The sequence below is a fragment of the Octopus sinensis genome, linkage group LG16 (genome assembly GCF_006345805.1).
Source record: "Octopus sinensis linkage group LG16, ASM634580v1, whole genome shotgun sequence".
NCBI lineage: Eukaryota > Metazoa > Mollusca > Cephalopoda > Octopoda > Octopodidae > Octopus > Octopus sinensis.
Window position 1 is genome coordinate 3,181,116 of NC_043012.1, and position 24,895 is coordinate 3,206,010.

The 24,895-nt window shown below is 38.0% G+C and overlaps 1 protein-coding gene across 2 annotated transcripts; it reads left to right on the forward strand.

Annotated features, from left to right (window-relative positions):
* The first annotated feature begins 3,531 nt into the window (after window positions 1-3,531).
* LOC115220557 (dynein assembly factor 4, axonemal-like) lies at window positions 3,532-24,873 on the forward strand. Of its 2 annotated transcripts, XM_029790703.2 has the most exons (11): window positions 3,596-3,801; window positions 4,592-4,742; window positions 7,141-7,274; window positions 11,110-11,220; window positions 11,877-11,964; window positions 15,060-15,178; window positions 16,920-17,020; window positions 19,171-19,251; window positions 20,854-20,926; window positions 21,971-22,076; window positions 24,677-24,873. In XM_029790703.2, exons 1-11 carry the CDS (start codon window positions 3,679-3,681, stop codon window positions 24,769-24,771), a joined length of 1,182 nt encoding a protein of 393 aa, XP_029646563.1. In that variant the 5' UTR covers window positions 3,596-3,678; the 3' UTR covers window positions 24,772-24,873. The 2 variants fall into 2 exon arrangements, with proteins under 2 accessions (XP_036365727.1, XP_029646563.1); XM_036509834.1 differs by lacking the exon at window positions 7,141-7,274 and having other exon boundaries at window positions 3,532-3,801; window positions 4,592-4,738.
* Window positions 24,874-24,895: the final 22 nt, after the last annotated feature.

A 24,895-nucleotide genomic window follows, 5' to 3' on the forward strand; every position in this document is an offset into this window, starting at 1 on the left:
GTGTGAGAGAGGGGAGAGAGAGAGAGGAAAGAAATAATGTGTGTGAGAGAGGGGAGAGAGAGAGAGAGAGAAATAATGTGTGTGAGAGAGGGGAGAGAGAGAGAGGAAAGAAATAATGTGTGTGAGAGAGGGGAGAGAGAGAGAGAGAGAAATAATGTGTGTGAGAGAGGGGAGAGAGAGAATGGAGGCGGGGCGAGAGATAGAGTGAAATTGTAATTAAGAAAAATAGTCTTTTGCTAATGTGAATCTTCAGAGAAAAATAAAGACCCGTAGAGTATTTCAGAATCGCAAATTGGTTTGTTTTTGAAAGATCAACCCACCAGGGAGACTAAATAGTGACATTTGCCGCGCTGTTTGAGGCAGCTTGAGCAACGCAGGATATAGGAAAAGCAGTTTTTAAAAGCGAATTGATATTTTTGTATGAAATAGCAATAATTAAGTAACTTTTAAAAACAGAATAAATCCGTTTTTTTTTTTCTTTTTCCTTTTCGATTCTCGATGCACTTGAAAATTACAAAGCAATCCTCTCATCAGATGTTCCGATTGATTGGTCAAAATTAGTTCAAAGTAGATACAATCGATAATGCTACCTGACTGCAGTAGCTTAATGAAAATTTCGTAACTTTTGAAGCTCGTTATTCAAACACTTGACCCTTTAAGGTAATAAACATTGTATTAAATACACCTGAAACGAGGTTATTCTATTGAGAGCAAGATCAAATAAAAATTATTTTTAGATATCTTTCCTATGTCCGCAGCATGCTTATTTAAAAAAAAAATTTCAGTTGTGTTCTCTGTTTTGTCCAATTTTCTAATTTAATTTTGTAAAACGGTAAACTTATGTTGAATGTCTCTAAATACATATGAAAAGTATACAGAAAAGCAATTTTTTTTAAACATTGTCTTTATTAAAAAAAAAACACGTTTATCTTTTGGTATTATTTTCATAATTCTTGATTTTAAAAAAACGTTGATGATTTTATTATCAAAATCACCCATTTTCAATGCTGATTCTTTTAGTAGTTCAGCCATTGGGCCCTGGCCATGCTGGAGCACCACCTTCAAAATTTTTGTCAATATCGACTCAATGTGGGGCTTAATTTATCAATGGCTGGTTTTGCCCAAGTTATCTCCCTTCTACAGACCTTAATAATGGTTCCAAATTTTTGCATGAAGTCAGCAATTTTAAGGGAGTCGGTATATCGATTACATCAACTTGTACTTATTTACCAACCTCGAAAAGATGAAAGACTATGCCAATCTCAGCAGAATTGGAACCCAGAAAGTAAAAAGCCAGAAGAAATATAGACCTTAATACTACAAGGCATTTACATACACAAAGGCATGCTTGCATACATGCTTGCATACATACATACATACATACATACAGGCATGCATACATACATACACAAACCCTCTTAAAATTTAAAGGATAACTGTTAAAACGAAATGCTTTTCTTTACAACACAAAGTATGTGGTTAGTCAAAATTTACTTTAAATTAAAAAGGGAAAGAGAAGATATACATACATGCGTATATAAATACATACATAAGGAAAGAGAAACTGTGTACAGTTGTGGAAATTAGCAGCTCAGAGGATGTTAACATAAAGCTAAAGATCAACAAAAACGAAAATACCCAGTGGCAGATGCAGGGGCATTGCTCTAGTTACGCGGGCAACACCCGTTCTAGCTGAACTGACACCAAAAGAACCGAGACCAAGGTTTATTACCTGCCGTTTCATATGCATATGGTCTGCTACAACTAAGGTAGAATACATAAAAATGGGTCCATTTGTTACGAATTACGATTCCCACCTCTTATAGTTTTTTTTAGTTTTTTTTTGAAATTTTTGGGCAACACCCAAAAAGAAATCCTGGATCTCCTCCCCCTGATACCTACACTGAACTATTGAGGAATCTACAGCTACACTATCCAGATTACAAGTTCTGGTTAATACTGGTAATTATTGGGGCACTAGGATATGTGACACAATGCCTGAATACCAATCTTCAGAAATCAGGTTTCTCAAAACTAGAAAGGAGAAAGCCGATTTGAAGACTACAGATCCAATCCATCACTGAAACTGTAAAAATTTGAAAAACTTTCCAGAAGTTTATCATTTAAATATATGTGAGCATGTCTAGAAACGCAACGCATTTGTAGACATGCTTATATATGCATGGGAATACACACATAAAACATACAAATCTGCACATACATACATAATACAAACAAAAATACTCTGTTGATGTTGAGATTCCAATGAAGGAGCCTTGGATCTATTGGCAAGAAATCTTGAAATAAACTGAATAATGCCATACATACATATGTGTATGTGTGTGTGTATCGTGTGCTTTCCATTTACTAAAATTCATTCAAAAGAGACAAGTCAACTGAAGTTATAGTGTGACACTTGCCCAGTGTTCCACCCAACGGGGTCAAACTTGGAATCAAGTAGTCGCAAGGCGAACTTCTCAATCATGAGATCCCTTATCAAGGTGCTATGCTGGGCTTGATCTTCAACCATTAAATTATACAAAATGATTAGTCACTCATAAACAAGATAGGGTAAATTTGCCTCTCAAATTCTCCTGAATTACATTTGAGAAACAAAAATTTTAAATATCTGGGTCAAATTGAAAGATGATCATGAAAAGACAGCACATGATATGAAATTAACAAAAGTCAACTAAATCAAAAAACTCATCATAAAATATTCTCTATAGCTTCTTCATTGATCTGCTTGAGTGTTTCTCTTCATGACATATTTACACACATTCAGTTAAAGAGAAGAAGTTATTGCAATTAGTTATTACTCATTTTGCCCCAGTTTAGACAACGTTTTTTGGAAAATTGAACGTTATCAAATTAGACATTAGGGGGGGGGTGACTTGGAATCCAACAGAGAAAAGAATATTGATTGTTAGTGACCAAAAATTATCCAAATATTTTAGTAACCTCTATTACAATTGGGTTAAAATTTAAGAAAAATTTCTTGAAAAAAGAGGACCTGCCACATATGTTTCAGATTCTCTCAACTTCAACAACAACTATACTGACCGATTTTTCTCTTAAATATAATGTAGCAACACAAAATGGTGATGCAATACTTGTAATATAATGATTTCAAATCAATAAGGAAAGAATAACCAAAGATCAGAAATTACTCATTTTACCCCACTTACTAATATATATAATTACACACATACAAGATGAGCTTCTTTCAGTTTCTGTCTATCAAATCCATTCACAAGGCTTTGGAAGATACTTGCCCAAGGTTCCACACGATGAGGCTGAACCCAGTTACACCTACATCTGTGAATGTGCGCGTACACGCACACATACATACACACGCACGCAACTACACAATAAACTATAAGGAGCCACCGAGTTTGACCTGCTAGAAATAACAGCTCTTAAATCCCCCTCGTATCCTGTCCTACTGCCTTAAATAAAGAACACGTTAGATAGTTAAATAACACTCGTCAGATGGTCACGGTCAGAATTCCTTTGATCATATGTCTGTTTGACCTGGGATTAAACGATGGGAAAGCAACAAAGTGAAAATCCATCAGCATCGATGTGACTAAGGAACAATAACTCTGTACGGCAAAATATTATACGAACACTTTGCGGTTACCAAAGCAACAGAAATAAACTATATTAGTCGGAAACATGCCGGTATTAGTAAAAGATTATGAATGGGAAGAAACCGAAACCAATGTACTCATCAAAGTTGCTCTAAAAGGAATACACAGCAGTAAAGCTGATGTATTAACGTCTAGTGAATATCTAAAGGTGAAATTATACTTCTTTTCTACGCTGTTTAGAAAACAGTTGGGTGTGTATATAAACTTTGGTGTGCATTGATACAATGTTAACAAAAGACTAAAAAAAGAAAAAGCCCATCCAAATTCTGTCGGAACACATTATACACAGGAATGTTGTCAAATCGATACTAACTCTTTGGCATACCTATACAATTGTACCGCACCCTCCGATTTCTTTCCTCATAACTTTCATTTTGTAGGTATATATGTATGTATGTCTGCACACCCACCAACTTTTTTTTCTTTACATTAAATTCTGATATAATCGTAATCCATACCATCTGAAAGATATTTACAGAATATTTCATTTAAAAGTAACCATTTTGAGGAAACAGTATCGACTCGTGTGATGTCCTAGCTTGGTCATGATAAAAAAAAAAAAAAACCACCCTTTTCACGCCTAGACAGGCTCATGGGCTCGGTTTCTGTGGCATATGTGATCCCCACAGCTGAACGGGACGCCAGTCCATCGCAGTGTTACACATGAAACAGGAAAAGAGAGAGAAAGTTGTGGCGAAAGAATACAACATGGGTCGCCACCACCAACTGCCAGGGCCTCGTGGTGCTTTTAGGTGTTTTCGCTCAATAAACACACACAACGCCCAGTCTGAGAATCGAAACCGTGATCCTCTGACTGCGAGTTTGCTGCCCTAACCACTGGACCATTGTGCCTCCGCTAGTTTGGTCACAACTCAGTTATTTTGCCTTTGTAAAATAATGATTGAATTTCATTTTAATATTTTCCTCTTACTCTACAGGTGAACTACCGACCTTTTCTCTTTGAATGTTTTCTTCATGAAAAAGTCGACACTGCTGCAAGTTCTGTACAGCTAAAAAATGGAGAAGTGGTCTTTTTACTGTTAAAGCTAACACCTGGTCTGTGGACTAAATTGCAGTCTGATATAGTGGGTAATAAATCTTTGTATTATTTTCAAATATAATTTGTTAATCTATTAAATAAATTATTTTACAGTTGTTTCTGATTTCTTTTATAATTCACATGAGACAAGTAATGTACCAGCCCCATATTTGATCCTTAGAAGAAGAGAGGTTGGCAAAAAAGCCAAACTCAAATTCTTCAATTTGGTTTCCACCTATGACCATCACTGTTGGGTAATGAGCAAAAGAGTAAACTAACACTCCATCAGTTATGATGATGAGTGTTCCAGGTGATCCGATCAACGAAACAGCCTGCTTGTGAAATTAACGTGCAAGTGGCTGAGTACTCCACAAACACATGTACCCTTAATGCAGTTCTCAGGGAGATTCAGCACAACACAGAATGCAACAAGGCTAACCCATTGAAATACAGGTACTACTTATTTTTGGCAGCTGAGCAAACTGGAATAACATAAAAAAAAGTGTTTTGCTCAAGGACATGAAGTGCCACCGAGAATTGAACTCACAACTTTATGATTGTGAGCTGAATATTCCTAACTTCTAAGCCTTCACATAAGTATAAAAGTATGCTTGTGAATACAAGTGGCCAAAATGGGGTTCCACTTAACGATCTCTGGAGTAATGTTACTTGACAGATCATACAGTTCAGAGATCAAGGAGTCTCTCCATTTGCAAGGCTTTGCTTGATCTGAGGTTATAGGATAAGATTCTTGCCCAGATACCTTCCAGGTAGATTGAACCTCAAATCACATAGTTGAAAGTGAAAGTGTTGGCCAACATAAAGTAAAAATTTCTTTTGGGTGTACCCCTCTGTCAGAGAAGATAAATGATTTATCTTCATACTAGCACTATTACCCAGCAACGCCGGATCATAGTGCTAGTGCGTGCATATACATCTGCGTGCGCACATACACGCGAGTACTGTCCAAATCTCCGCCCAATCACATACAGCTAGCTAGCATTCAATTGGCGTTTGAAGTTTTGGGCATTTTGGTTGGGTTTTGGATAGAAAATTAACAAAAAAGCCACTTCTATTGATTTTTTTAATGGCTTTGCGGGGTGACTGGGGAAATGTAAAGATGTGCACGACCACCCTTGGACGGTTTTGAATGACCATAGAAAGTGCAAGCCCTCTAACTGAAAAATTGTGGATTCGTATAAAGGACACACACGCAGACATTTTGCCGTTTATATATATAGATAGGTTAATAGTTTTTATTTTAACCCATATTAACACACTGTCCTCGTTTGAGGACAATTGTATTTAGTTCATTTAATGCAATAACGGTTAACTGGATGCAAAATAGTGCCTGTTGTATTTATTTAACTATTGTATCTGGTTTATTTACTGCAATAAAAGTTAACTGGACATTTCCGTATGTTTGTTATCCCTTTTTATATTATTATCTTCAAAATTTTGACAGGGTTAACATGGGTCAAAATGGGTTAAGGTGGCAGCTTAGCAGAGTCATTAGTATGCCAGACCAAATGCTTAGCAGCATTTCATCTCTCTTTGTATTCAAGGTTCAAATTCCACCAAGGTAGACTTTGCCTTTCATCCTTTCGGGGTCAATATAATAAGTGCCGGTTGAGCACAGAGGCCAAAGTAATCAAATTACCTTCTCCCCCAAAATTACTGGCCTTGTGCCAGAATTTGAATCCACTATTAAGGTGGTGTGCTTGCAGAATTGTTTGCATGCTGGACAAAATACTTTGCAGCATTTTGTCTGTTTATACATTCTGAGTTCAAATTCCACCAAGATTGACTTTGCCTTTCACCCTTTCAGTACCATTAGGGCATTCCTTTTACTCTTTCACTTGTTTCAGTCATTTAAATGTGACCATGCTGGAGCACTGCCTTTAGTCGAGCAAATTGATCCCAGGTATTATTCTTTGTAAGCCTTGTACTTATTCTATCGGTCTCTTTTGCCGAACCACTAAGTTACGGGGACGTAAACACACCAGCATCAGTTGTCAAGCGATGTTGGTGGCGGGGACAAACACAGACACACAAACATATATACACACACATATATATGACGGGCTTCTTTCAGTTTCCACCTACCAAATCCACTCACAAGGCTTTGGTCAGCCCGAGGCTATAGTAGAAGACACTTGCCCAAGGTGCCACGCAGTGGGACTGAGCCCAGAACCATGTGGTTGGTAAGCAAGCTACTTACCACACAGCCACTCCTGCGCCTTTGAAAATCAATTGAAACAAAGGCAGAGCATTTCAATATAAATATTGTAACAATTTGCAAAATTGATGTGGCTGTGTCAATAAGTCTAAGTCAATGCCAATATGAAACGACTGTTATGATAGATGTAACATGTTAATGATGAAAAAAATGGTAGCAATGTCAGTACTGTATTTATGCTTTGGGCATTTTCTTGTGATGTGTTTCAGGTGACAAGGCTGCGATGAAACTCGTGCGGGACAAAGCAATAGAGGAATCACAGAAAGAAGCAGAAGAGGCAAAAAGTAAACGAGCCGAGACAAAAAGACTAAATGAGAAATATTCTTTGAAAAAGATGATGAAAGTTAGTAGTAAGTTTTTGAGAAATTCAAATTTTAAACAATGTATAATATATATATATATATATATATATGTATTTTTGGCATGTAAAAAGCACCATCCGACTGTGGCCATTTGCCAGCCCCATCTGGCACATAAAAAGCAACCACTACACTCACGGAGTGGTTGGCGTTAGGAAGGGCATCCAGCCCTAGAAACACTGCCAGATCAGACTGGGCCTGGTGCAGCCTTCTGGCTTCCCAGACCCCAATTGAACTGTTCAACCCATGCTAGCATGGAAAGCGGACACTAAATGATGATGATGATGCTGATGATGATGATGATATATATATATATGTATGTATGTATTTATATATATATATGTGTGTGTGTATGTATGTATGTATGGATGGATTTTTCTTGGGCAATATGCTGTGCTTGAGAAGACCCGGTGTGTCAATTGAAATCGTTGTAGTGACTGATGCCAGTGCTGCCTGACTGGCTCCTGCACCAGTGGCATGTAAAAAGCACCATTTGAGTGTGGTCATTGCCAGTGTCGCTTGAGTCCCCCCCATGCCAGTGGCACATTTAAAAGCACCCACTACACTCTTGGAGTGGTTGGTGTTAGGATGGGCATCCAGCTGTAAAAACCTTTGCCAGAACCGATTGGAGCATGATGCAGCCTCTTGGCTTGCTAGTCCTCAGTCAACCCATGCCAGTATGGAAAACGAACATCAAACAATGATGATGATGATAATGATATATATATATATATCACATGCCTAAATGAGATGTTTTGAAAAAATGATAAAGTAGATCTCTGGAAATGGTAAGCTAATAATGGTGCCACATATAACCACATGCCTAAATGAGATTTGTCGCTTCTGATATATATAAGTAACAGCAAATAATATATTCATTGATATTGTGAATAGTCATCGGGTTAAATAAAAAATCTGGCTTATACAACCAAAGCAGTAATAAATTAAAAAGCAATCTATATATCATACTTAATGTATATACAACAATGTGTGTACATTAAATCTGCTGCCTTGGTGGTAAGATATGTATGTGTGTATGTAAGTGATGCTGATTTCATCAACACGAGTAAAGGTGTTGAATGATAATGGAGAGGATGAAAGATGTTGTTTTTGATGGTGGTAAGTAGCTTGCTTACGAACCACATGGTTCCGGGTTCAGTCCTGCTGCGTGGCACCTTAGGCAAGTGTCTTCTACTTATAGCCTCAGGACCACCAAAGACTTGTGAGTGGATTTGGTAGATGGAAACTGAAAGAAGCCCGTCGTATATATGTATATATATATATGTATATGTTTGTGTATCTGTGTTTATCCCCACACCATTGCTTGACAATTGATGCTGGTGTGTTAGCAATTCAGCAAAAGGCACCAATAGAATAAGTACTAGGCTTACAAAGAATAAGTCCTGGGGTTGATTTGCTCGACTAAAGGCGGTGCTCCAGCATGGCCACAGTCAAATGACTGAAATAAGTAAAAGAACATACTTCTACAATACATTAAATATTTTAACAATTTTTCATGCAATTCCTAAAAATGTTTAATTATAAAAATATCAGGATTTTTTTAAACATTGAATGGCTATGAGGGTCGAGCAGAGGAAAATGGGAATCAAAGGGATCCTTTCCTCATCCTTATCCAGGGTGTCATCACTCCTGAAAGAGGAACTCCTCCTTGGATTCTTTCCATTGCTGCTCATCTCTGGCCAGTCATGGCCAAGTGGGCCCCAGCCAGAGGATGAAGTCTTGTCCATTGTTTTGGTGTCCACTCCATCACCCTGACTGTCCATTTGTTGTCCTTTAGTCATAGCAAGTGGCCAGCCAAAAGGTGAAAAATGGTTGAGAACCATTGTTATAGAGGTCCTATCATTGACTTGGAAATAATGAAGTTGATGGGAATGATGGCGGCAGTGAATGAATGATACTGATTCAATTGTGTGACAATGGCTATTTTTTTTGTTATGGCTTCGATAATGGGGGTGGTCATGATGGCATGCAGTGGTGCTGGTGGTGGTGGTGGTAGTGGTATTTTTGCTTTTTTTGGTTGCTATAGTAAACTCAGCTTTCATTCAGGATTTATGGTATGAAAGCATCTGATTGACTATAGTCCTTTTCTTAGTAATTACTAGCAGTATCGCCCGGCGTTGCTCGGGTTTGTAAGGGAAATAACTATATAAGCATTTTTAGAGAGTTACTTCCCTTATAGATGCCAATTCGGGCTTTCTTAGCCATTTCTGTTTTGGTGTCTTCAAGCCATGAAGTCGTTCTAAAAGAACGCTGGTCTCCTTGACAACGCTTTACGACGTTGATTTCCTTACACTCCCTTCCCCACAGCTTCACGAGGGAGGGAAGAAGGGGGAGAAGCAAACAGGTGCAGGTGTAACCATGGACGCCAACTCCGCCGCCATCGACACACGAAAAATTATGCATTAAAATGGAATAAAAAATGATGTTAAATTATTTTTTAAATCGTAGACTCATCGTAGACGCGCGCTAATAGCCAGACGGGCTCGATATGAATCACGACTATAAGATACCCGAATTTGGTTAAACTGCACCGCAAAATGTGGGAGGAGTTAGGAATCTAAATCGAAGGGGACAGACACTCACACAACTACAGTTTTATATATATAGATATCTCTTACCAGCTCTACTTTAGCATGTCAAGGATTTCTAAAGAGCTGTTGTTATTATCGTAATTGGCAGCGGCGGCGGCAATTACAATAGTGGCAGAGGCAGTGGAAACAGCAGCAATAGCAACAGTAGCAGCAATGATGTTGCAACAGTAAACTCAGCTTGAACAGGTTTATCTCATTAAAGCAGATCATTGACCACAGGATTTATATATTTTAGGCGGTAAGCTGGCAGAATCTTTAGTACGTTGGGCGAAATGGTTACTGACATTTCGTTTGTCTTCACATTCTGAATCCAAACTCCACCGAGGTCAGCGACAGGATTTATATTTCTGGCCAGCTTACTCTTAGTGAATGCAGAATTTCTTGAATGTTGTCATAGTTGGGGGTCTTTTGATTAAACTATGATTAAAGCCACTTCAGCTGTGACCAAGCTATGCTGTTCTAAGCATCAGCCACGACCCTCTCGCATGTTGTCTGGATATTTGGAGCTAAATGGGGAAGGTCGAGGAGGAATTTTGTTTGAAGGACTATCAGGACTGAAATTTGGTTTGGGACTAGAATATGATGGGGATGGGTGATAGATAGTGTTGATGATAATAATTGCAAATACTCTTTGCTGTTATAATTCAAGTATTCACAATAAGATTACAATGAATTGGTTCCACCATAGTGTTGTGGATTCTCTATCAGATCTGCCTCGTTAGATTTCATCAGAGTTTCTAAGAAAGGCATGTCTCTTACACGGTCTCCTTTAACTCTTTAAGCATTCAGATTTCTCTGTGAAACGTAATGCTTATTTATTCACATTGTTTTGAATTAATCATGGATTATCTCATAGCTTTGAGGTTTCAATGATGCGATTGTTTACGTTCAGAATGACATTGTATGGTAAGTGTGTGAGGCTGAATATGGTCAGTTTGAACAAAAACCAGGTAGACTATTTGGGCCAGATAGGGCCGGTTTAAATGCTAATGGGTTAAACTCATGAGCATCCAGATTACTCTGTCAAATGAATTACTTATTATTCACATTATTTTGAAGTAATCATGTATCATCTCATCGCTTTGAGATTTTGATGATGTGACTGTTTGAACGTAAAACAGGTAGATTATTTAGGCCTATTTATATTTATCAGTGTATCATAACATATTAAATGAATATATCGTTTTTTTTTTATCATGCTATTCAGATTGAAGATGACATGAGAGAACGGATTCACAACATCAAAGAACACGAAAAACAGAAAGCAACTGAAGAAATCGAGGAATGGAAAGCCAATCAAAAATTATTAGCTGAACAGGTTCTTATTCTTTTATAAATGTTATCCCTAAGGCTGTGGCCATGCTGGAGCACCACCATTATTTTTGCCAGATGGTGAAATGAATATGTCTGATAGATTGACAAGTGGCACTCATTGCAAGTGGCACTCATTGCAAGTGGCACTCATTGCAAGTGGCACTCATTGCAAGTGGCACTCATTGCAAGTGGCACTCATTGCAAGTGGCACTCATTGCAAGTGGCACTCATTGCAAGTGGCACTCATTGCATGACTTTCAGACAAGTGGACTTATTTGTCTCCATTTTCAACACTTGTATGGCATAAATAAATTTATCTATTATTAACTCTGACACAGTAAGTTTTGGGATTGTACTATATTTCTGACAAAACTTCTATGATGTAAGAGGACAGGTTTTTGGCCCTTCAGTATCAGAATAGGAATGTGTGTGTGCGTGTGTGTGTGTGTGTACCAGTGAGAGATGTCAGCTACCTGAGTTTCTCATAGTTAATTCATAAATATTGCATCAGATCCACAATCAGAATATTTAAGACTTCACTTTATATTATTCTCATCCTCTCCCGCCTCTCTCTCTCTCTCTCTGTTTCCCTCCCTCCTTAGTTGGTGTTGTTTTTATTCAGTAAAAATATTTATTTATAATTTATCTTTTTCTTTTCAGGAAAAGGCAAAATTAATCAAAGAAAAAAAAGCCTTGAATAAAAATACCAAAACTATTAGCAAAAAGAAATTACCCGAAAAAACAAAGAGTAATTTTCTTTTAATATTATTTTCACAAATTTGCAAAAAAATATTTGACATAAGCTTGAACTTGAAGAGTTTAAAATGAAAATGAAGAGTCAAATTGTAATTTGGATTTATTTTTAAAATATTTAAGTTTGATATAGAATTTTATATTATGTTCATGGCCAGTATATATATCAGTTAGTTTTCCATTTTCACACTTCTGTGAGTTGGAACTGTGTCTCAAATGTAGTCTGTGCTTAAATATAGAGTTGAAGGGTAAAAATTTAGAAATAAGAGATTGTAACTGAGAGAATGTATATAAATTCATATACTTTATTTAAAAGCAGCAGAGATATAACAAAAGCTGTTACTCAGAGTATCACGTTCCCGTTCGTCAGACAGTTTTGTTAAAATAGAACAGAAATAATGATATGATCAAAACTAGTTAAAGGATACACCTTTAAAAATGGATTTGTTTCATTGGTCCTTTCAGATAATGGTCTTAAGCATGCGATAAAGAAAATAAACAAAATAAATGAATTCAATATAAATTCATCCTATTGTAAAAAATCGTAAATGTGAAACTCTGAGTAACAGCTCTACCTCTGATATTTGAGTACTCTTTTTTCCACATTGTTTCACATTTATGTGCTTATTCTGGTATAAATTCATATATACATATATGCTTATATCCATCTATCCATCCAATATATCCATTTTCTTTTGCTGTCTCCCTCTGACTGGGTAACCATGTTTCTCCTCTAGCATGTATCCCTCTATCACACTCTTACCACTCATCACCTGGCACAAAGCCACCTTCTCCAATGATCTCACTTCAAAGGATCTTTGTCTTGCAAGTTACTTGGTGACCCTGCCAGTGCTGGTGCCATGTAAAAAGTATCCAGTCCACACTGTAAATTGGTTGGCATTTTAGAAGGGCATCCAGCTGTAAAACATGCCAAAAATAGACCCCACCAGAACTGGTGCCATGTAAAAACAACTCAGTTCACTCTGTAAGGTGGTTGGTGTTAGGAAGATCATTCAGCTGTAAAAACCATGCCAAAATAAACAGTGAAATCTGGTGCAGTCTTCTGGCTTGCCAGATCATGTCAAACCATCCAAACCATGCCAGTATGAAAAATGGACATTAAATGATGATTGTAGGGTAGGTGTAAGAGGCTGGATCTGGCCAGTTTGAACATAAAACAGGTAGAATATTTTTGCTGAATATGGCTATTTGGATGCTAAAGGATAAAAACTGATCAGCACAGTTTTTTTTTTTCCTCTTTGGATGGACTTTGCCTAGTCTTTGTCTTCCTGGACACACCTACAAGGCAGCCAGGCTGGCTCCCACCACAGCTAAGATAACCTTATCCGCTCCTCTCCCAGGCAGATGTCCTGACAAGAACTAGACGCCCATCACTCCCAAAGTGATCTTATGGTGCACTCATTCACTTTATTGAATACTTCCTTGTCCCTCTATGTTTTCTGTCATGTTAAACCAGTGGTTGTCAGCCAGGGCTCATTTGGCCCTTGGGTGGGGGGAGGGGGTGGGGGTCCATACAAGATTTTGTTGTTAAAATTTATGTGTGATAAATTGGTTATGGTTCTACAATACATAATCCTAATAATATTTAATCATAAAAATACAGTCGGATCTTTTTTATACGCATTGAATGGCTATGGTGGTCCAGTGGAGTTAAAATAGGAATCAACTGGATACATGGGGGGAAAAGTGGTTGAAAACCACCGTGTTAAATGAATGAATGAATGAATGTAAAGATTCCTCCTGAATAACAGGTTTGATGGAAATAGTAAGTTCACAAACCTGTTCTGCTACTTCATGATAAATTGAAGCCAGTAGAGATGCCTAGTCTAAAGACACAGAAAATATCTGACTGTGAGATAAGCCGATAGTCTGACATCCAGTCCCAAACATAAATACTGTGTGTGTGTGTGTGTGTGTGTGTGTGTGTGTGTGTGTGTGTGTGTGTGCGTGAGTGTGTGTGTGTATGCATACAAGCATGCGTGCATGCATGTATGTGTGTGTAGAAGGAGGAGGTGGAGCTAATCTGGAAAGAAATAAGATTACCCATGACTGTATTAGAACCTTCTGGAACTTAGCTGTTATTGGACAGTCCATACTTTGAGTGATGGTACAAGTATCTGTGTATCTGTTGGTGATAGCTAATAAAAATTGGTGGAATATTTTTACACATTTTTTCTTCCATTATATATAATAATAATGAAATTATTGTATACAGTGCTCAGGTGCACCACAACTTGTCAGAAAGTGCGTATAAAGCATATGCAGTAATGTACGAATGTCTGGAAAGTGAACAATGTATGATTCAGATACATGCTTGCGTGTGTATGGAGGGGAGAAAATCAGGTGTAGTGTTGGTGATTCTCAGGAAGCATGGAAGTTTTGAAGGATGCAGTGCTCCGACAACTAACAACTGATGCTGGCAGTTTGTTCCGTGCTTCAGCAACTCTTAGCGTGAAAAAATGTTTCCTAAAGTCATGGGAGCAGTGCTGCTTTCTGACTTTGTAAATATGTCCATGGGTGTTAGACGGGTGGAGTTTGAAAAGGTGCTCAGAGTTATTGTTTGTAAGATGGTTAATAATTTTATGAATTTACATATTCCTTATAAACTTGAAAATTTCATAGAAATAAACTAGATAGCAGGGAAGAGGATACAACATGTCCAGACTGTCACACTTGGCCACAGCATATTAGAGCATGCTGTATAGTCTTCAGATAAATGGATGAATAGTACATCTAGAACAATAGCTTTATAAGTTATACTTAGTTGTTCAGTTGATTACCATAGATCTACACAAGCATTTTTAATACAATGACTTTAAAAGATGTAACTTGGTGCTAATTTACATAAGAAAAGAATTGATTAATTAATGAAGTTTTGTTATAATTTCTAATTGCAATTAGAATTCAGGAATTAATAAAAAATTTTTATAAATTATTTAATGAAATGATAATATTCTGTTGTAAATTCTATATGCTATTAGTATTTATATTAACTCAGAAACTTTGGGAATTTGAATTTGATTAAAAATATGCATTGAACTTCTGTTTTAATTTTTTTTTTTACTTCAGCGAAAAGTGATATATTTTCTGATATTCCAACGAGAGAAAGTGGGAAAATTGAAGTAAACTTTACTCCAAGAGTTTTTCCTACACCTGTCAGAGAATCGCAGACACCTCAAGAAGAAGAGGTAATGAAGGCTTATCTAATTATTAATTACCAATAATAAATTATCGTAGAAAATTAAGAGACATATATCATTTAATGAAACCCCCAGTGTCACCATGAAACAAGTATAAATGTCATAGTTCACTTCACATTGGGTCTGGCCTAACCAAAGGCACCAAAGGGAAATAGGGGCATAGTGTGGAATCTCTTATTTTTTATTGCAGAACATTCCATACCATTAATTACCATTTGGATTTTCCCAGTAGTTTAGGAGACTTTAGAAACAAAATCAGTGCAAATTTGTGTTAAAAAGGGAAATGATTTGAAAAGACTACTACTACTACTACTACTGCTGCTGCCACCACCACTACAATGACTACAGTGACTACTACTACTACTACTACTACTACAATAAGGCAGAATTATCAAAGCAGGACGCTGAACCTTTCAGGTGAGATGACAAAGTACTGAGGTACCTGGCACCTTGCTGTACTCAAGAAGACTTGTACTTCACAACAGAAATGTTAAGACTGGTCCTTCTGGTGGTGCAAAACACTCGTGGTGGTGCCACATAAAAGCACCCATGTGGCACAACACAAAAGCACATGTGTGACACCATGTAAAAGTACCCATGCAGCACTGCATAAAAGTGCATGTGGTAAGTAGCTTGCTTACCAACCACATGGTTCTGGGTTCAGTCCCACTGCATGGCACTTTGGGCAAGTGTCTACTACTATAGCCTCAGGTCGACCAAAGCCTTGTGAGTGGATTTGGTAGACGGAAACGGAAAGAAGCCTGTCGTATATATATGTATATATATTTATGCGTGTGTGTATATGTTTGTGTGTCTGTTTTTGTCCCCCCAACATTGCTTGACAATCGATGCTGGTGTGTTTACGTCTCTGCAACTTAGCGGTTCGGCAAAAGAGACCGATAGAATAAGTACTAGGCTTACAAAGAATAAGTCCTGGGGTTGATTTGCTCGACTAAAGGCGGTGCTCCAGCATGGCCGCTGTCAAATGACTGAAACAAGTACAAGAGTAAAAGGTATCAACATGCAGGTTTTCTTTTATTCCCAATTGTAATGATGCAGTTGAGTTGTGGCACCATTACTAACTTACCTTTTCCATAGATCTACTTTATCACCTTTTCAAAGCAAAACAAAAAAACTTTCTTGATAACCAGTTAATTAATAATTGTTTATTTTTAATAAAAATAATATGTCACATGGTTTTTCTAATCAAAGTTCTTAGTTCATCATCATCATCGTTTAACGTCCGCTTTCCATGCTGGCATGGGTTGGACGATTTGACTGAGGACTGGCAAACCAGATGGCTGCACCAGGCTCCAATCTTGATCTGGCAGAGTTTCTACAGCTGGATGCCCTTCCTAACACCAACCATTCTGAGAGTGTAGTGGGTACTTTTACGTGCCACCGGCACGAGGGCCCGTCAGGTGGTACTGGCAACAGCCACACTCAAATGGTGTTTTTTACATGTCACCTGCACTGGAGGCAGTCCAGCGGCACTGGCAACAACCTTGCTCGAATATTTTTTCACATGCCACCGGCACAAGTGCCAGTAAGGCAATGGTGGTAACGATCACACTCGAATGGTGCTGTTTACGTGCCACCTGCATGGAAGCCAATCTGTTGCCCTGGCAATGATCATGCTATATAAATTTATTGCTTTTTGTTACTTTTAATTAATTAATTATTTATTTATTTTCATTCTACTTTTCATTCTGAATTCTTCTGACCAAAGTGGTTAAGGAAACAGGCTGAAGCCACTCGGATAAAGGAATTTATGACAAAGGATCTCACAGAAGAAGAGAAAAACCCTCTCTTTTTGAGGGATAAAGGAAAGTAAGTACCATCCAGTTCATTGCATTTCCTGTACATAACTGGTGGATCATAGAATCAGTAGAGCATCAGATACAATACCTTGTGGTATCCTGCACCAATCATCTGCCTTGGTAGGGACTGAGATTAACAACTGTCATGTATTGAAGATGTCAGGCAACAGCTCCCTGTGTTATTGTTACTATTATTCCTACAGAAGGCGGAGGAAGAAAAGTGGACAAAAATACCTTGTGGTATTTAGTGGAATCCCTTTTCTATTTTGAGTTCAAATCCTGTCAGAGACAACTTTGTTCTTCTGTTGTTGATAATATAGTGCCCATCAAGTACTTAGTGATCAATATAATTAATTGTACCCCCTTTCACACACATACAGACATAAATGATTATGACAGTGTGCCAAAGGTAAAAACTATTATTACCATCCTAAACACACACATAGAAAGATATTCAAGCAAATATGCACAATCAAATGATTTATGCTCACACATACTTATCCTAATACACACACACACACACACACACAAAATACATGCAGACAAACTTGCACAAGCAAGTATTTACACCAACACATCCTTTCTTAGCCTAGCTGGTGTTGGTGTCATGCAAAAAGCATCCAGTACACTCTGTGAAGTGGCTGGCATAAGGAAGGGCATCAAATCATAGAAACCATGTCAGAGCAGAGACTGGGGCTCAGTCCAGTCTTCTGTCAAAACATCCAACCCATGCCAACATGGAAGCTGAACGTTAAATGATGATGATGATACATCACAATACCCACCCTATGACATTATCAATTATACTAATGCAGTCATTATGGTCCCGCCACCAGGATATTAGTGTTCTACTAACCTTCTTTTTAACAACCAAAAAATATTGTTTTATTAATGTCGTTGCTATTTTGCTGTTTCTATTCTAAAAATATATACTGTGGAGTCCTTGATGCTGTGCCACCAACTTTGGTTTTTTTTTTGTTACAGAGCCTTCACCATAAATATTTTATTCTCGGTTCCAATTATTCATTGTTCAAAGACAAATGGTCCCTTTATACATTGTGATTTCCTGTAATTCTGTAGGTGAAAAAAAAGATTAATTGCAAAACTGAACTGAATCTCATCATTCATCCTTTAAACTGCACACGCCTGGGTGTATAAGGGCAGTGTATGAGATGTTTTGGCACAGTCGTTTTGTCGCTACCAATTTGGCATCACTGATTCGATGCTGACTTATTTGACACCAGTTGTTTTAATGTTTCTTTATTTTAATTTCTCTCTCTCTCTCCCTCCCTCTCTCTGTTTATGTGTGTGAGCATATTTCTCTATTTGTTTGAAGAGAGGAAATGACTCTCTCTCTCTCTCTCTCTCTCTCTACCTCTTCCCCGCTTTCTATCACTTTCTATCTGTATATTTCTATGTGTACATGTGTGTGTGTATGTGTGTGTGTGTGCACGTGTCTGTGTGTGAGAAGTAAAAAAAAACCTTGTATTCATCTTCCATTGAAGCTTTGCATTATTGGAGTGGTTCCCAACCTTGGGTCCATAGACTCAGGTGGTCTGCAAATGTAGTACTGGTAGTGTGTATATATATATATATATTTCCTTCGCCATGATAGATCACGAGCCACTACACATTCTTTATTTTCTTTCCTTGTTTCTTTCTGTGGAAGAGCATAGGTTCGAAACGTTAAAAACTTTTTCACTTCTCAATCGTTATACTAATACATCCATTTGTTGTCTACACCACCTGTCTTTGTCTGTTGTTTTTTTGTGAATTCTCCATATATATATGTGTGTGTGTATATACACACACACCTAAGGATAAGCATATTAAAAGAGGTACATTGGAAAACTCATTTAAATAAAAGATGTTGGGAACTACTGTGAAAAGGTTGGCATCCACTGCTTTATTGTACGGCTTCCACTCCTAAAAAAAGAACAAAAACAAAAAGCATTCAGGCTTTTTGGTGTCAATAAAATATCAGTCAGGCTTTGGCATTGATTTAATATTTTTATCAAGCATTATTGATGTGAAAGAAAGAATAACAGAGGCTAGGATCTAAATAATTCAGTCATTATGTTAAGACAGTATATTTAACATCCGTTTCATAGTTGAAATTGCCTGAAAATAATAATTTTTTTGTCTTTTTGTTTTTTTCAGTAAATTCTTCCAAGATGGGAACTATTTGGCAGCCATTAATATATATACTCATGCTATTCAACTTGATTATAAAATGCCAGCGTATCTTTTAAAATATACCATTTAGGCCAGAAGTGGGAATGCGTTGGCAAGCAACTTTATGTCAACCAGCTGAATAGTCTTTCATTGAGTGCAATCTAGCTCTTTGTAAGTGTAGCAGTCGCACCATTCCAGATGTGGGAGCAGTACTCAATTATGGGTCTTCCCTGAGCTTTGTAAAAGGTTGGTAATTGCCAGGAGATGACAGACTTTTCTGGCTCTGATGAGGAAAGTCACACTTTGTGATGCAGTTTTCGCTATGGTATGTTTTTATTAATTTATGTTGGTTTGGCCAGGAGGAAGTAGGATTCAATCATGATTTCCATTTTATATGGTTGGTGAGATTTGTGGTGAACATACTTCTTGAACAATTGCAAGTCATTGAGTTCCAGGTGGATCTGGGGAGAAAGGACTGGAGATAGTGATTAATGTGAGACTTGGTGGATAGGTGGGTGAGTCACAGTATGAGTGATGAAAAGAGGAGAGATGAGAGGATCAGGAGTGCCTGAGTAGAGATGGTATGAAACCAGCCCCGTCTTTAAGGAGTAGGGGTCACTATATTTAGCAGTAGAAAATGCAGTGGTATGACATCTAGGCCAAAGGTGGGGGTGTGTTAGCAAGCAACTCCATGTCAGTCAATTCAGTAGTCTGTTGTCTTTCTTTCATTGCAATCTAGGACTTTGTAAGTGTCACAATTGCATTATCCCAGATGTAGGAGCAGTACTCAGTTGTGGGTCTCCTCCGAACTTTGTAGAGTGTTGTTAGTTATCAGATGATGAAGGACTTTTCTGGTTATGATGAGAAAAGTCTGACTTTGTAATGTAGTTTTTGGTATGTTAAGGATATGTGTGACATAGAGAAGGAAATGTCTAAGAGGATGGTGTCAACCACCTACCTAACTGTTTCTAATAGGTCAGGGGTCAAAGTTCCTGAGCTGCTAGTAGTGTTAAGTAAAGTAGAACTGGCAGAGATTTGATCAATCAACTGACTTGGGAGTGCCACTGGGACTGTGACGTGGGTGGTGGCATTTCGTAATTGAGTGGATATGTGGTGGGTAGTCACATCCAAGTTCTGATGATTTGATAGGTGCAGAGATGGTAATATTTTGGAAGTGCAAGGCAGTGAGCTGGCAGAATCATTAGCATGCCAAACTAAATACTTAGCAGTATTTTGTCCATCTTTATGTTCTGAGTTCAAATGCTGCTGAGGTTGACCTTACCTTTCATCCTTTTGGGGGTCAATAAAATAAGTACCAGTTGAGCACAGGGGTCAAAGTAACTGACTTTACCCCATCCGCCAGACTTGCTGGCCTTGTGTACAAAATTTGAAACCAATATTTTAGAAGTGTTTGGATTTGGCAGTAAAAAAGATATTGAGGATGTTTAGAGTGCTACCAACGCCAGAGAGATCATCTACAACATGACTAAAGAGTCTTGTACACATCAAGATTTTTGGTTCTTTTCAGAGTTTCTGCTCCCTTAAATGGGTTGCCAGTGTGTAATTTGCAGAGCCTTCATCTCTCAGTAGTGAGTTCTCAGATGTTTTATATCAATATAATTATCTTAAGTTTGTTGTGTTTTTCCTTAATATTTTCTTCATGTTCAGTTTATATTCTAACCGAGCTGCTTGTCACCTTAAAGTAAAGAATTATATGAAATGTATTGAAGACAGTTCAAAGGTAATGCGTTCTTTGTTTTTTGGACATTATAAACACCAATTTGAGACAGAAAAGAGCAATAGTTCCATTGATGAGATATGAAATACATATCTATCACTTGCTAGAGATGATATATACCAATATATACTCCCTCTAACTGTGATGATATACATCAATATATCAATGCTGTATTGGTGCTCTAGTAATAATTACGTATGGAATATATTTATCATACAATATTGCTGTGTTATATTTCATGGTTATGATTATTTTTGGTGAAGGTGCCACATAAAAAGCAGTGGTGCTGGTGCCAGTACACCCTGTAAAGTGGCTGGTATTAGAAAGGGCATCCAGCTCTAGAAACCATGTCGAAACAGACGATGAACCTGGTGCAGTTCCCATCCTTGTTAGCTCCTATCAAAACGTCCAACCCATGCCAGCATGAAAAATAGGCATTAAATGATGATTATGATGAAGATGATGAAATGTCTAAATACCTGGGATGAAACGATGAATCTATGTTAATGAGATTCTAGTTCTTCAGTTTTATGCCTACATAGGTGCAGGGGTGGCTTTGTGATACGAAGTTTGCTTTCCAACCACTTGGTTCTGATTTCAGTCCCACTGTGTGGCACCTTGGGCAAGTGTCTTCTACTATAGACTCAGGCTGAACAAAGCTTTGTGAGTGGATTTATTTGACAGAAACTGTAAGAAGCCCATCTCGTGTGTGTTTGGACTTGTGTTTGCTCCCCACCAATGCTTGACAACTGGTGTTGGTTGGTTTATGTTCTTGTAACATAATGGTTCAGCAAAAACCAACCCATAGAATAAATACTAGGCTTTAACAGAAAAATAAGTGCTGGGGTCAATTTGTTCAACTAAAACCCCTAAAGATAGTATCCCAGTACGGTTGCAGGCCAATGACTGAAACCAGCAAAAGACAAGAGGTTAAAAAACAACTACATTTTTTACTGGATCTCTTCACAGATTCAAATCTGGAATCTTTATTTCTAATCTGATGAAGACTTAATGTAGATTCTTTGTTATTTCCTATTCATTGAACAGGCTTTGGATCTACTCCTGCCTCCTGTACCTCAGAATGCCAGCAGCAGGTGCAGAGCTTTTGTGAGAAGAGGAACAGCGTTCTGTAAACTGGAGCTTTTTGTGGAAGGTAAATTACAGCTCATTATTAATTTTATTCAAAATGTTTTAGAAAAACGTGTCTGTGATATCATTTTATATCATCATCATCATCATCATTAGCAGCAGCAGCAACAACAACAACAACCACAACAACAGCAGCAGCACCAGCAGCAGCACCACCACCATCATAATCATCATGATCATCATCAGCAGCAGCACCATCATAATCATCACGATCATCATCATCAGCAGCAACAATAGCATCATCATCATCATCATCATCATCAGCAACAACAGCAGCAACAACAGCATCATTAATATCAATGTCATCATCATCATTGTTATTATTTAACCTCAGTTTTCCATGGTGGTACAGGTTGAATGGTTTTACAGAATCCAGCAAGCGCTGCAGGGCTGCATTGCACTCCAACGTTAGCTTAGGCATGGTTTCCTCAGTTAGACGCCTTTCCTAACATCAACCACTTTTGACACACACACACACATATGCATACACACACATTCATACACACACACACATTCATACACACACACATATGCAAACATAAAATGAAAGAAGTGAACTAAACTGGGTGTGTATGACCAACAGAGCACAAGTGAGCTGATAGGAATCAAAATCAAATTCGATGACTGACATCCATGCTAGTGGACCGCTAAAAGTACCATCCAAGCGTGATCATTGCCAGAGCCACAAACTGGCCTCCGTGCTGGTGACATGTAAAAGGCACCATTCAAGTGTGATCGTTACCTGCGTTGCCTTACTGGCACTTGTGCCTGGCTCATAAGGGCTGGTTTCCTGGTTTCTGTGGCGTATAGGTTCCCCACCTGGATGGGACGCCGGTCCATCACAGGTGAGCTGCAAGATGCAGGAGGAAAGAGTGAAAGAAAGTTGTGGCAAAGGAGTCAGCAGAAGTTTGCCATTACTTGCGGCCGGAGCTGCGTGGAGCTTAGGTGTTTCCCTCATAAACACTCACATCGCCCGGTCTGAGATTCGAACCTGCAATCCCTCGACCGCGAGTCCGTTGCTCTAACCTCTAGGCAGTGTGCCTCCACACAAGATTGATTATAATCTATCTTTATTCCTCTACCATTCGATTTTATCACTTTATCTCTCTTCTATCAGTGCCCCCACCTGTCACTCTACTGCCTTCCACCATGTTGTTGGTATAATGAGGGTAGAAAAAAATTTATAGAGTTTATATCTATTTGTGTTAATAGTTTCATTTGTAGGCAACCTTATTTAAATCCAGTGTCGTCAGGTTTTAATGAGAATCATCTAGAGTTATCTCCCCTGTCACATCGTTAACAAGGTGACACTTGTTAGATATAAAAAGGCGTGCTCAGCCAAGTAACATCTTCTTCTCTTCTCCCACGCGGCCTCTACATCTCTGTTCCGGCTACGAGACAACCCCACGTCGATTTGAATTTTTGTTAAATCCTCTATACTATTCATGGAAGGCGGCAAGACAAAAACCTTTTCTTATTCAACTTCCATTCTGTTCTGTTGAATGTTAATGCACAAGCTGTGTAAAATGCTCTCATCCCAAATCGGAATAAAATACTCCATGTACAATAAAGTCTTCGGAAACTCATACGAATTGTTGTTGTTCCTCACTGGATTAATTCCTACGGCTATCGAAGGAGACCGAATATTATATTAAATAGCAATATCACCCGGCGTTGCTCGGGTTTGTAAGGGAAATAACTATAAAGCATTTTTAGAGAATTATAGCCAAAAAATAGCAAAAAAATGCATTAAAAATGGAAAAAATATGATGGTAAATTTTTTTTAAATCGTTGACTCATCGTAGACATTTTAGAGAGTTACTTCCCTTTAAAAAAATATGCATTAAAATGAAAAAAAATGATGGTAAATTATTTGTAAAATCGTAGACTCATTGTAGACGCGCGCTAATACCCAGACGGGCTCGATATGAATCACGACTATAAGATACCCGGTTTTGGTTAAACTGCACCGCAAAATGTGGGAGTAGTTAGGAATCTAAATTGGAGTAGACAGACACACAACCTTTCTTTTATATATAAAGATTAGTGGGCTAAAAGCTCGCTAAACATTAATAATCACATTATCCGAGTTCCACAAGAACGAGAAAAGTATCTCTGACCAATCAGATGCCAGGTTTTCATAGGCTTTCAGCTGCTAGGTTTCAGGGCTTTCATAGGCTCTCAATAATTTATGCTGATGCATAAGGCTTATTCTCATTGGCTTATTCAGATCATTTGGTGCAATCAACTGCTAGTGTTTGCTATCATCATCATCATCATCATCATCGTTTAACGTCCATTTTCTGTGCTGGCACAAGTTGGACGGTTCGACCGGGGTCTGGGAAGCCAGGAGGCTGCACTAGGATCCAGTCTGATCTGGCAGTGTTTCTACAGCTGGATGCCCTTCCTAACGCCAACCACTCCATGAGTGTAGTGGGTGCTTTTTACGTGCCACCGGCATAGAAGCCAGTCAAGGCGGCGCTGGCAACGGCCACGTTCGGTTGGTGCTTTTTACGCGCCACCGGCACATTTTACGTGCCAAGACTTATTTGGTTATTTGCTTTGTTTACTTGACTAATTATTGTTTCTGTATTTAAATTTCAGGTTTACAGGACTATGAAGCTGCCCTGAAATTAGATCCCAGCAATGAACAACTTATCAAAGACGCTGAAGAGATACGGAAAGTGATTCAGAGTTGAAATGGACAACTCAGTCCATTTCCTGTTTTATTGTAAATTCTTGTGAACCTGTTTTACACTTTAAATAAATTTCCAATAAAAAACAGTTTATCAACATTGTGAGAAAGTTTTGTGTTATTTACCC